General features: G+C 47.9%; 1 protein-coding gene across 1 annotated transcript; it reads left to right on the top strand.

Moving 5' to 3' along the window:
• The first annotated feature begins 317 nt into the window (after nucleotides 1–317).
• LOC142786514 (MIF4G domain-containing protein A-like) lies at nucleotides 318–4,012 on the top strand. Its single transcript, XM_075884242.1, has 3 exons — nucleotides 318–356; nucleotides 1,478–1,786; nucleotides 3,779–4,012. Exons 1-3 carry the CDS (start codon nucleotides 318–320, stop codon nucleotides 4,010–4,012), a joined length of 582 nt encoding a protein of 193 aa, XP_075740357.1.
• Nucleotides 4,013–12,847: the final 8,835 nt, after the last annotated feature.

Here is a 12,847-nt window from a genome sequence, read left to right on the forward strand (position 1 = left end):
TAATGTTCGTTTTATGTAACTATTTGCATTGCACTTGCGGAGCTTCGAAAAGACCTTATTAACTTTGAAAACGCATAATGTTCCCTCATTACTCTAACCCCCGCCGTGCACCAAGTGATATGCTGCCCTGCTATTTTTTTTCTTTTTTGTTGCCATATTCTATAGGAAAATTTGTATAGATCGTTTCATTCGCGATCGCAGGTAAAGCCTGTTGCTGTTTCACACGTGTGAATTTGTTGAATTTTCGTCGTGCATAATAACTCTAATGCATACAAGTGTTATCTGGTACTTGCGAAAGTTATCGCAATAAATATACTATGTGTCTGGTCACCGTTAATTCTGCTAGCTGTAAATGGGTGAGTGAGGGCTGGTGCTGGCTTGTTGACGCGGTTAGTCGCACATATAGCGAAATCTGCTACGTGATAAGATTTACATTGACGCCGTGGTTGTCAGCCGCCGCAGCCAGAGTTGGTCAGCACTATCGGGCAAAATAAAAAACCAAATCCAGGATTGTATCTGATTTGAACAAGAACCCTCTGGGTGGCAGCGGAGTATTCTAAACCAGAGCCATGGCTGTGCTTGAATCTCGTTCACGCAAAGACCCTGTGTAAGCGTTAAGTCGAGCATGGAATCACGTTAACGTGCAATACAGCATGATGTGACACAATGTATATTGGATGGCGAGTCGGTCGTTCAGTCCTACGAACCTATTCTTAGGGCTAAGCTATAATTCTTCATCGTCTTCAGCCACAGCACGAATCAAGTGCTCATATCACCTTACAAAGGTGTCGCGCTTCGACGTTTCGTCACACAATGACGAATAATTCGATATAGCGTGCTTTCCTGTGTCACAAAAAATATTTGTCGTATATTGGCTACATCCCAGAAGATCTTGTGTTAGTTGCAACAAGAGAGTATACAGCAGACTCCTGAAAGGCCGCTTGTCCAGCTTTCGCTGTGACTGTGCTACGTGTTCCACGGAGGCCTTGCAAGCTCTATGCTGAGCCCCTCTATCAATATGATTTGAAACGAATGAGCGCATTGCAACGCGACATAGACAAGAGGCACACAGGGCAGGTACTCAACTCTCCGCTGCGCTTCAGTGAGTAAATATCAGAAACAAATCTTAACAGCAAGCAGAAGGCCCGATAACGTTCGTTAGTCATACGCGTTTTGCTGAAATCCATTGAACATTTTACTTTACTGATGGAAATGAGAGAAGACAATTTATTGCGAGATTAGGCTGGTCCGTGCTAGATCACCCAGCTATATATAGAGGCTGGGATATTTTGCCTCCCTGTAGTGTCCATGGCCCGTGGGATTGACCGTTTTCGATCGTCGACTTCAGAGCTGAGCTGAATCCTTGTATGCTAGTTTATTACGCTTTCGCGTAAAGAACAATTTTTGTTTACCATCCACTGATTGCATATACACTTGTTTACTTCTCCGCGCTGTTATTGTTTGGATAATCCCACAGGCTGAGTTCGACGGGGTGTTCGTCGATCGACTGTTGTGGACCTGCCGCAACTGGTTCAAACAACTCGACATCCTGCTGCCGAGATCCACTTTTTGGGCGCCAGTGGAGCCGAAGACTCAGAAGAATGCCGGTCAGAAACTGATCGCCTTCGTGAAGTTCATGGCCGTGCTTCTGTCGGACGTCCCTGAAAATCCAGGAGCTGCATCGATGGGCTCGCTTCACTCCGGACACATCGTCTCTATGGCGGTGCTTCTGTGCGACTCCTGCAGGCTTGTCATGATCTCGCCTCAGCTGGACTACGAAGCTAAGGTATGCACTCATCATCATCACCGCAACCACTATGGCTTGCTCCAGGGCACGCGCACCGTAAACTTTTTTGGTGAGCCTAGAGAAGTGTGAATGCTAAGTGCCTAATAAGCCGTGATTAATCAACATCTTACGCTTTAACGATTAGCCCACTAGTTATTTGCATAAGGTATTGTGTGCAACCATGTATTTACAGATGCAGTAAAAGCTCGTCAACGAGGAAAATGGGACACTTTAGACGTGCTCTTTTGTTCTGGCCAGCATACTCACTGTTTGATTACATGAAACTCGGTAATGTGGGCACATTTAGACGATCTATGAGTCCGCGGAGCACAAAAGGCCCCAACTGCTCGAATAAAAAAAAACAAAAAGGGCGTTCGTAGGTCACAGAAACAAGGTTGCGCAGTGTTTATTGCTATTTTAATCATGCAGTTAGTGACCACGGTTTCAATCACATCCATATTTGTGAAAGCGCAGCTTCGTTTTAACTTGATGCACTATGCGTGCCATGTCGCAAAACTCATGCACGTGGATAAAGAGCGTTAAGGTTCGGTCGGCAGGCTGGCATAAAGCACATTTTTTGTATCGTGATGGGCCAACCGTCAGTTACCGGCCGTTTTTACCCGTAAGGAGACTATTGGTCGAGTGCGCGTAATGATGGTAATGGTGGCATGCAGTGCGCAATAAGGGAGGCGTGAAGAGAACGTTCTGGGCTAAAAAAAGAGTGAGTGTGGCGCTTTGATTGCATGCATTGTGAATAAAACGCCAGAATAAAGACAATTTGCTGGTTTCACGCTGCTCGTGTACGAAAAAACTGCAGCATTCACGTATCCACGCACAAAATGAAAGTATAGAAAACAGACGTTATCCTTATGGTTTGCTTATCACTTTCGATGTTTTTCACATTCGGTGCATTCTCATACTTTTGGCTGGTCCCACAAAATCCGAATTGACGAAATTTCGCATATATTGTTTGTGTTGTGACTGACGATCAGTTATGGCTCAGCCCATAGTTACGTGTCCGTAGCGCTCAAGCATCCGCTCTTTACTGATTGACGTAGCGTGACTGGCGGTGCAATTGTATGCTTCTTCGACGCATTGTTGTATCGGTTAGCATCACTTCTTACCTGTATGTGGTCTTTTCTCCAAAATGTTTCATGCACTGGCTTGGCGACGTGGTAAAATGGTGAGCTCGTGTCAGTGCTGCGTGTTCCGGGCAGGCTTTTTAACGGCGAGGCTTTCTAAAAGCGGCGGTGAAAGCCTGGGGATCGCTCGTCCCCAGTTTTTAGCCCAGGTGAAATGTGTGGGCAAATCTAAGAGGGCAACAGGGGAGTCTACTGTAACAAGTTCAGTCGCACGAGTTGAGCCGCTCCTCGGCGATCGCATTTCGATGGAGGCGAAATGGTCGAGGCCCTTGTGCTGTGCGATGTCAGCGGATGTCAAACAACGCCATATGGTCCAGATTCCCGCAGCCCTCCATTGTGGCGTCTGTCATAATCATATCGTGGTTTTGGGACTGAGAACTCCAGATAATATTCGTGTTAATTATGGGTTGAGTCACTAGAGGGTGTTGGCTGAGCACGCTACAGAGAAAGCGTAGCGATGGGGTGCAGGTGAAACTGGTTGGGTAGGAGGGTGAAGGTGAAACTATGGCGGGATTGGAACGCGTGGTGTAGAGAGGAAGAGGGAGTAGCAGAGTGGACGGCGTTGCCAGCAAAAGAAGCCCGTCAATGGTAGTGCGCGTTCAAGTACTGGCGGCACTGGGGAAAGAGCAGGAATGGGGCGCCAAGCGATGGTGACCTGATGCTGTCACTCCCGCTGTTTAATTAGCCTTCGTAAGGTTGTCAGTTGAAGATTTATAGCTGCGGATAATTGTTTATTCAGTTGGACTACACATTCTTACTGTCTACAAAATAATACGTGACCAAGAAAGTGTGAAGAAACTGTGAGAATTGCTCATACGATTATGCGAAATTTTCGAAACTTTCACTTCAGGTCGAATGCCTCCGCAGGGCACTAACTACTGCCGGCAAAGCTGCTGAACGAGGTGCCCCTGCCCGCATGGTGGCGCTAGAGGCCTGCTTGCGGGACGCTTTCTTGTCGTCAGATGTTCCCGAGAAAGCTCGCTTCACCTTACTCGAACTTGTAGAGCTGCGTGTTTCAGGCTGGAAACTATCCCTGGAGCAGCAGCTTTTCTACGTCAGCCTCAACGACGCTGCTGGAGACTAATATGTCAATATCCAGAACTCGTCACTTCTGCCATGCCGCGTCACTGAATGAGACTTCCTTACAGTTTGCAGCCAGAGACTAAAGCCTACCGTCCTAACGTTTCCCACGGCGCTCAAAGGCAGCGTCTTTTTCTTTCTTTTAAATAAACTAAGGACTATTTTACAAGCTGTATCAAGGGCTTTTTTGTTTGACAATACGTGACAGTCGTGGCACAGGGGGCGGAAGGTGACGTCAGGAGCACGGTATCACCGTGTTTACGGGTCGCCTGGTTAGGCCTGTTGCCTCACACTGTAAGTTCATCACACGGCGCAGCTGCTTTGAAATATGAAATACAAGAACAGAATTTCATTGCGGAGCACTAGCAAGAAGCTTACACAAAATAAACAATACAACATTGCTTTGAAAATGTGTTTTAGATAACAAATACGTATCATGTTAAAGCAAAAAAAACGCAAAGTGGGCAGTGGTAGTGCAGACTCCAATGTTCCATAGGAGAGCATAAATACAGGCTTTCGTACATCAACAATCACATGAATGGGTACATATGCATACGCTCATCTATGTAAGAGTAAAGGGAATAACTAAGTTCATGTAGGCGTAATAGCTAAATGTGCTCTATCTAAGAAGCACATATTTGAATTTTTTCTGACGCATGATATGGAAAAAGCTTGCATTATCAAGGTTAGTTCTTTAGAATGAATGTACGTGTAGTAGATGAGGCAGTTGCCATTTGAAAAGTTGCTGACCATAGGTGGTTCTACTTTTGGGTTCTGTTATGTCCGGTGTTGTCGTCGGCCCATAGACGTACGCGTTGGTCGCGGTAGTCCAAAAAGCTCAGACAACCTCGAACGGTTAAAAACAAGTTTATTTCCATTCGGGTGGAGGCGGCGGCCGAACTGCCGGGGGAAACGACAGTGGCTCGTTTGCGCCGAGCGGGGGAAGGGGAGGAGTCACCATCTGGAAGCAGTTTCAGCAACCGGTCCTTCGAAGACTCGCTCGTGACACAGGGGTGCTTGGAACACAACATCTCCTCCCTCCTTAGCTTGTCGCTTGGAAGCGATCTGGGGGCCGCCGTGGGCGCGTAGACGCTCTGGACGCACCAGGAAGAGAATCCTCCGCTCGCTGGGTGTCGTTTCTCTTGTGTTCAGGGCCGGTGGGCGGCGGCGCCAATTCATCTGGTGCGAGATGCCAGGCTGAGTGGAACGAAGCTTCCGTCGAGATGGCTGCTTGAATCGGAGGTTCCCTTGGAAAATTACCTGAACGGCGTAGCTGATTAAGGTGGCGGCGTGTGGCCTTTCCACCAATGTCGACAAGCCATGACCGCAAACCTATGCGTTTGAGTGCCGTCGCTTCAACCCAGCCGGGCTTTCTGTGGAACTGGCGGGCGTATATGCACTGTCCACTTTCAATTCTCCTGCTATGCGGGAGCTTTTCTTCCTCCGACGGTGCTTTCGCTGAGGGCTCCGGGACAATTGCTGTCAGCTGGGTTCTCATTTTTCGTCCGAACATCAATTTCGCTGGCGTTTGATCAGTAGAGCTTTGAACAGTGTTGTGCTGTCTGAAGAGAAAGCGCGCGATGCGGCGTTGCATTGTCCCAATCTGGTCTTTAGTAAGGGCGCGCTTTAGCTCAGCCACGTAGCGCTCGGCTTGTTCGTTCGTAGCCGGGTGGTAAGGAGCTGATGTAACAGACGAGACGCCGTTGTCGCTGTAAAACTTGAGAATCTCCGTGGACACAAACTGAGTGCCGTTGTCCGAGACCACCTTGCGCGGTAGGCCAAACGTTGCAAACAACGACCACAGAGTGTCGATAACTGCTGCCGATGTCGTTGTAGCCATTTGTTTCACCTCCAGCCACTTGGTGTATGCGTCTACAACCACCAGGAACGAACACCCTTCGATAGGTCCATCAAAATCAATGTGCAGGGTGTGCCAAGGCGTGTCTGGTCTTTCCCATTAAGCAATAGGGGCTCTTGGCGGGCCTCTGTGGTTGCATTGGCAAGGCTGGCAATCGTGAACGGTTAATTCTATATCATGGTCGATACCAGGCCACCACATATAACGTCTGGCGCAAATTTTCATGGCAACAATGCCTCGATGACCTGCGTGGACAAGCGACATGGCCTGTTCGCGAAGTGCCGCTGGAATTACAACTCTTGTTCCCAAGGTAACGCAATCGCGTTGAGTGCTCAACTCCGCAGCTCGCTTGCGGTAAGCGTTGAAGTGTTCACCTTTTAGCTTCTGCACCTTGCCTTCTTGTATAGCTGCGTAGACTTCCTTCAAGACAGTGCACTCCTGCGTTGATGCTGCTACCGTGTCAGCTGTTAGCGGAGGGTTCGGCAGCGCCTCGAACATGAGTATAACACCCAGCGGGGGTGTTTCATCTATTGTGGTGTCTTGCGGCAGACGGCTTAGTGCGTCGGCGTTCTGGTGTTTTTTCCCAGTGCGATGTACGAGTTCGTTGTTCCCTGGTATTTCTTCGGAGAAAACCGCTTTGTACTTATCTTGAAGCTGCTCCACTGACGAATAACTGGGTGTGTGGTGAACTCCGCCAATGACCACTCCAAGGGAGGTGAACCAATTTCGTCGTAAAAGGTTTGATCCAGAACCATGGACGACTAGCGAGGGGAGCTGATGGGTCTGCCCGTTGTAGTACACGTCTACGTTGGCACAGGCCAGCAGTGGAAGGGAATGTCCGGACCACGTTCTCAGCTGCGTGTCGTCTTGCTGGATAGCTGGCGCGTTCTCACGCCAAGTAGCGCGAAAAGTGTCCCCGCTGATGAGCGTACATGCTGCTCCGGAATCCACCTCAAATCTGATAGGGCGCTGGTGTACCATAACTTCAGTTGTAATCTTCGGTCTCGTTCCGAGGTTCACAACGGCGTTTAAGTCATATAGTGCCGATGACGTTAGTGCTGTTTGGCTTGTATCTTGCGTCTGGCCCTCCTGTGCGTCGACATTGATGTTCCGTTGCACTGAAGTCTTCGGTCCGAGCTGTTTGCGCTTCGAGATGCATGCCCTTTCAATGTGTCCCAGTTTTGGGCGAAAATTGCAGGTCGCTGTCTTGTATCGACATACCTGTGGATCGTGCATGTCGTCGTATCGCCAACAGCGCTGTGTCTTTCTGCTTGATTTCGCCTTAGACGTGGAATGACCTGACTGCTGACTGGTGTGATGCACCGGCTCGACGTTCCGTCGAATATCCCCCTGCTGTTGACCGGCGCACTCCGCTCGTTGGGCGATGTCGTAGGCTTTGTAGAAGGTGAGACCCGTCTCCGCGAACAGTTGTTGTTGTAGGCCTGCGTCACGCAGTCTGCACACAAAACGGTCACGTAACAAAACGTCCAAGCGGAGCATAGTGGTGTTAGCAGGTGTGGCAGTCGATCCTCCCTCCTGCGCAGTAGCTGCAGCTGTCGCGGTCAACGTCCCAAAATTGCAGTCAGCAACGAGCTTTTTGAGAGCCGCTACGTATTCGGCCACTTTTTGCCTTCCAGTTGGTCTCGCCGTTGGAAGCGGGCTCGACAGAAGACCTCCGATGCCCTTGGGTCATAGTGATCTTGTAGCGCTGCTACGATGTCGTCGTAGTAAACGGCTGCTGGAGTGCGTGGCTGAATCAGGGCACAGACTGTGTCGTATGTCTGCTTCCCACAGAGCGTTAGCAGGTTGATTGATCTGTGTGGTTTAACGTCCCAAAACCACCATATGATTATGAGAGATGCCGTAGTGGAGGGCTCCGGAAATTTCGACCACCTGGGGTTCTTTAACGTGCACCCAAATCTGAGCACACGGGCCTCCAACATTTCCGCCTCCATCGGAATTGCAGCCGCCGCAGCCGGGAATCGAACCCGCGACCTGCGAGTCAGCAGCCGAGTACCTTAGCCACTAGACCACCGCGGCGGGGCAGCGTTAGCAGGTTGGCCCTCTTCATTGCTGCATCTGTGATATTATTAGCCTCGAAGTAAAATTGCAGGCGTCCGAACCACGATGACCATGATGAGCCGTTAAATTCGGGTAGCCGATTTGGGAGCCCGTGCGTAGCCATAGCTTGTAGCTTGTCAATATCGTTGCGTAGCGTTGGTCCAAATCCACTTCCTCGTCGCCACTGTTATGTCCGGTGTTGTCGTCAGCCCATAGACGTACGCGTTGGTCGCGGTAGTCCAAAAAGCTCAGACAACCTCGGACGGTTAAAAACAAGTTTATTCCTATTCGGGTGGAGGCGGCTGCCGAACTGCCGGGGGAAACGACGGTGGCTCGTTTGCGCCGAGCGGGAAAAGGGGAGGAGTCAACATCTGGAAGCAGTTTCAGCAACCGGTCCTTCGCAGGCTCGCTCGTGACACAGGGGTGCTTGGAACACAACAGGTTCAATAAAGCATAATCTCTGAACTTGTAGTTGCGAATGTTGTTAGTTTAGGTAGCAAGAAATTGCTGAGGGTCATTTCTGTATTGAACAAATATGAGCTCAGAGAGACGCTGGCCATATCTGTCTCATGAATACAAAGAATGTGCTCCCCGCTAAGAACACAGTAGCGTAATCAAGAATGATTATAAAAAGTATAATTGGCGTGTTAACGACTTGAATTACAAGGTCCGGTATCTGTTTATAATACTAAACTGGCTATGTTACCAAGAAATTCTACGTGCAATGTCCAGCGTCGTCCTTTCTCTTTCTATTCTTAACCGAATCCGCGTTCCGCTAAGCAAGATGTCGAACGGGCTAGCCCAACAACTGACCACGATGTCAGTTTGTAAGTTTTGGTGAATTTGTACTCCCAAAAATTTGTATTGACAAACTCCTTTCAGTGCCTGCGTCTTAAAATAAATTGGAGCGCATAAAGGAAGTGCCTCATTTTCTGACAAGTGCAGTCCTGGGGAGCCTCAGCTGAAACGAAGCAACAGCACATGTCATACTGAATACTGGTGCCGCGACCCATAATGGAAAGCTATGACTAGATGAAGCATGCAATCAGGAGTAGAGCATCAACGCAGACAGCAGCAGGGTGAGAGCCCCTTTTCCACTCTACTCGCCCCTCTTTTATTTTTATTTTATTTTTTGAATTTGCTGGTGCACCCACTGCACTCAAATAATTGATGGTAGCGCGGAGTAAGGACACGGACAAAAGAAGACGCATTCAATACAACACGACACCATTATTTAACAAATCGGCAAAAACTTGTGACGTCACATGGGTGATATTATGACGTGATCGTTTGGTTAACGTGGGCTGATGCCGTAGACAATGTGAAAGCCCGTGAGTTGCTTAGAGCTAGCAATGCATGTGATCGCGCAGGCAGAACACAATCACATATACTGTACAAATGTTTCTGAACAAACGATTACTATTGCCTGAGAAAGAAAAAAACAAAAAAACATGACTGAACCCCCCATCTAGGAATCGGTATAACGCGAAAATGAAACGTGTGTTCACAGAGGTAGTTGAGAGTTTATTGTGCATTGTTTTGAGCAACAGCAACAAATCACAAAGTCACGTCAAGAACGGCAAGCAGTTCGAAACTTCATGTCTTTGTCTCTGTGTCGCCGTTTTGTTCACGCGCTATAACTATCGTCTTGCAGCAGAAAGCATGCACGAAATCAGCATACAAAGGGCAAGTGTGAACTAACAGCTGTCAAAGCCTGACACAAAAGCGGCCTGTTCAAACAGAAAAAAACACGCCCGAAATGAGCGCACAAATATACACAGAAGCGCAAACAACTGTCACAATTCTTACTTCATAGCGCGCTACTTTCATAAGCGCAGCCATGGGAGCGAGCGAAGCGACCTTCGCCCTTCCCGAATTATGAGTCTAATTAGCGCGTTCGCGCGCAGGAGAGACTACGCTCGCGCTCTTTGGGGACAGTGCTTCGTGGAATCGACGGCTTTTAGAGCGCACACAACGTTAGCCCGTTGCGCCTACTCGCTACCAATAACAAAAATGCGCTAAATTTTCAGAGCTCTGAAAATTGCCAGATGGTGTAGGGTGTACAGAAAGGGCTTGTTGTTTGCAGCCTCAACAACGTACGCTCCGTGGCATAGTGGTTACTGTTGCGCACTACAAATTGAGAGATTGCTTGTGGATGCCTTGCGACAGTCTTTCCTCCTCGCTTTTTTTTTTGCAATTCGTTATTATATAAATTCCAACGTCATATCCGTGATGGAAGTATGTTAATGAAGCCGTGGTGGTCTTCGGCGTAAAACACTTTCGTGTTAAAAAAGTAGGGCGTTTGTGTTCGAATGATAGGCGGCAATGCAATGAACCATGCGATGTTTTCGCACTTATTTTTTTATAACAGCAATGATCATACAGAAGAGAGGGATGAACAGACAAGCAGACAAATCTTTTTTTAGCGGTCATTGAAATTCTTACGTATTTCTAACAAATCGAAGCGAGGAAGATAAATAGGCAAAAATGTTTGCCAACGTAAACAGAGGTGTCTCGCGTTTGCAACTTTGCGTGGCGAAAACATAACGTTTTAGATTAGGTTAATAACTAAGGTAAATGTATCACGTCTGGCAAGTCAGCTTTCATGTGTGAAGGGAAGCGTTAGTCCTCACCTTTGTGTGGCTTAAACACACAGATTTTGCTGCACGGAATTTTTCGCAGGCAGCGGCCCTTTAAATGCCTTAGTTAAAAAAAAATAACTGAATACTTTGCTATCCAAATTAGTCGTAAAACAAAGAGATTGTGTCTTGTTTTTCTCTAGCCGGTCAATTTTTATTAGCTTTCATGAATCATCATTCACATTCGATGAACGAAGGCAATACCATTCGAGACCACTGCCTGTTAAGTAGCCTTGGTACCTTGAAGTAAACCCACGGTGCCAATATAATATACATTAGGTTGACTACTCTCGGTCACCAGGAGAGGCATTTTACTAATTTGTTCATATTGATTCGGCAATGCCAAGTAAATTAGCGAAAAATAATAAGAACGCATAGAGAGTTGATAGTGTATTCGTAGTTTTACGTTTTGAAGGAGAGCTTACTAATAATAATTAAAAAGCATTACATAAAACCAGAAACAAGAAAAAGGCAAATAAGCAGCGCCTCATTAAGGTGAAAGGAACAGCTGCCATACCCACTTGATAATTTCTTTGAGAGCGATCACTAAGATAGGATTGAAATCAGAAAGACGACATATCAACGAATATTGGACAATTGTTAGATGGGGCTTAAATATATTCTTATTCAAACACAGATGGTTATGCAAAAAAAGGATGTCGCATGCAAATATATATTTTTTGAAAGGCATCATTTAGATTGTATGAAGAAAAAAGTTCCCATCAACTTGCTGCGCAACTAATGAAGCAAACACACACGCAGTATTAAAATATGCTTTTCACATGTGTACCTACGCACAACCCAGTAGTGAATCGACGCTAGAAACGTATTGTTTTTGAACAACACTGCTGTGCGGTCAAGTGCGAAAAGAGTGCAATATATTGTTACGGGAAGGAGACTGACTCAGAGGGGTAGTCACCGATGTATTTACAGCCTGTTAGGCGAGCAGAGCCAGCCACACAGATTAGCTCGGGCCAGTCTATCTGCTTTGTCTTCTTCAGCTCCCATGCACTGGCACGTAGCATGACCCCCGGCGGTGGAGGCACCATCCCGGTGCTTTAAAGGTTGTTACGTGGCGCATTATTGTAGGTCCTGATTCGCGAGACGTGTACGATATCACTAGGCCGCATAGTATATGATGATGGACAGATGGGGCTGATCTCGTAAGTGACAGATGTTACTTGACGCAATATACAGTAGGGTCCCGTGTAATGAGACAGAAGTTTTTCGGATAGGCCCAGCCGACGATGAGGAGACCAGAGTAAAACGAAGGTACCGGGAGCGAAATGTACGTCTCTATGTTCCGCATCGTACCGACGGCATTGGTTGGTTTGAGACGCCATCAGCCGAGCGCGAGCGAGCTGACGGGCATGATCTGCTCGCGCAATCGCGTCGCGGGCATACTCGCTGGTGGACGAGGTGTGAGCTGAGATGACTGTGTCCAGTGGTAAAGTCGGCTCTCTTCCGTACAATAAGTAGAACGGCGAAAAGCCCGCTGTGTCGTGACGGGATGAATTATACGCGAAAGTTGCATAGGGTAAGGCAAGCTCCCAGTCTCGCTGGTCGGGCGACACGTACATAGCGAGCATATTTGTTAAAGCACGGTTAAATCGTTCCGTGAGGCCGTTTGTTTGAGGGTGGTAAGCGGTTGTCAGTGTGTGTTGCGTGGAACAAGAACGCAGAATGTCGGCGATGACTTGGGAGAGAAATGTACGGCCACGGTCTGTGAGAAGCTGTCTCGGAGCACCGTGAATCAATATAACGTCCCGTAACAAGAAGTCAGCGACGTCAGTGGCACAGCTGGTCGGTAGAGCTCGCGTAATAGCGTAGCGTTTAGCGTAGTCTGTAATAATGGCTATCCATTTGTTTCCCAATGTTCGCGTTTATGTCAATTGGTTTAAGATGGCCAGCGGGTAGAAGCAATGGTGTTTTACGACGTTGGCATAGGTCACACGTGGCGACGTATCGGCGTACCGAGAGAGAAAGGACTGGCCAGAAAAAACGATGCCGGACATGCTAGTACGTGCGGGATACGCCAAGGTGTCCAGCCGTGCGAGCGTCGTGATGTTCGGTGAGAGCACAGCGGCGCAAATGCTTAGGCACAACAATGAGAAGGTTGGGCCCGTCTGGTCGGAAATTGTGATGGTATAGCCCACCTATTTGAATAACAATGTAGTGGACGGAAGCATCATTTGTGGAGGATTTCATACGGCTGATGATGTCAAGCAGCTCTGGATCACGCTTCTGTTCTTCTCCAATATTAAGGAAGTCGGACACTGAC

This window comes from Rhipicephalus microplus, unplaced genomic scaffold (assembly GCF_043290135.1).
Source record: "Rhipicephalus microplus isolate Deutch F79 unplaced genomic scaffold, USDA_Rmic scaffold_24, whole genome shotgun sequence".
NCBI lineage: Eukaryota > Metazoa > Arthropoda > Arachnida > Ixodida > Ixodidae > Rhipicephalus > Rhipicephalus microplus.

Bases quoted from the DNA above. Each gene is read 5' to 3' on its own strand.
- LOC142786514 (XM_075884242.1), top strand. From the start codon at position 318: ATGTGTCTGGTCACCGTTAATTCTGCTAGCTGTAAATGG. The intron at 357-1,477 runs GTGAGTGAGGGC...ATAATCCCACAG, and splicing joins ATTCTGCTAGCTGTAAATGG to GCTGAGTTCGACGGGGTGTT. The intron at 1,787-3,778 runs GTATGCACTCAT...CTTTCACTTCAG, and splicing joins AGCTGGACTACGAAGCTAAG to GTCGAATGCCTCCGCAGGGC.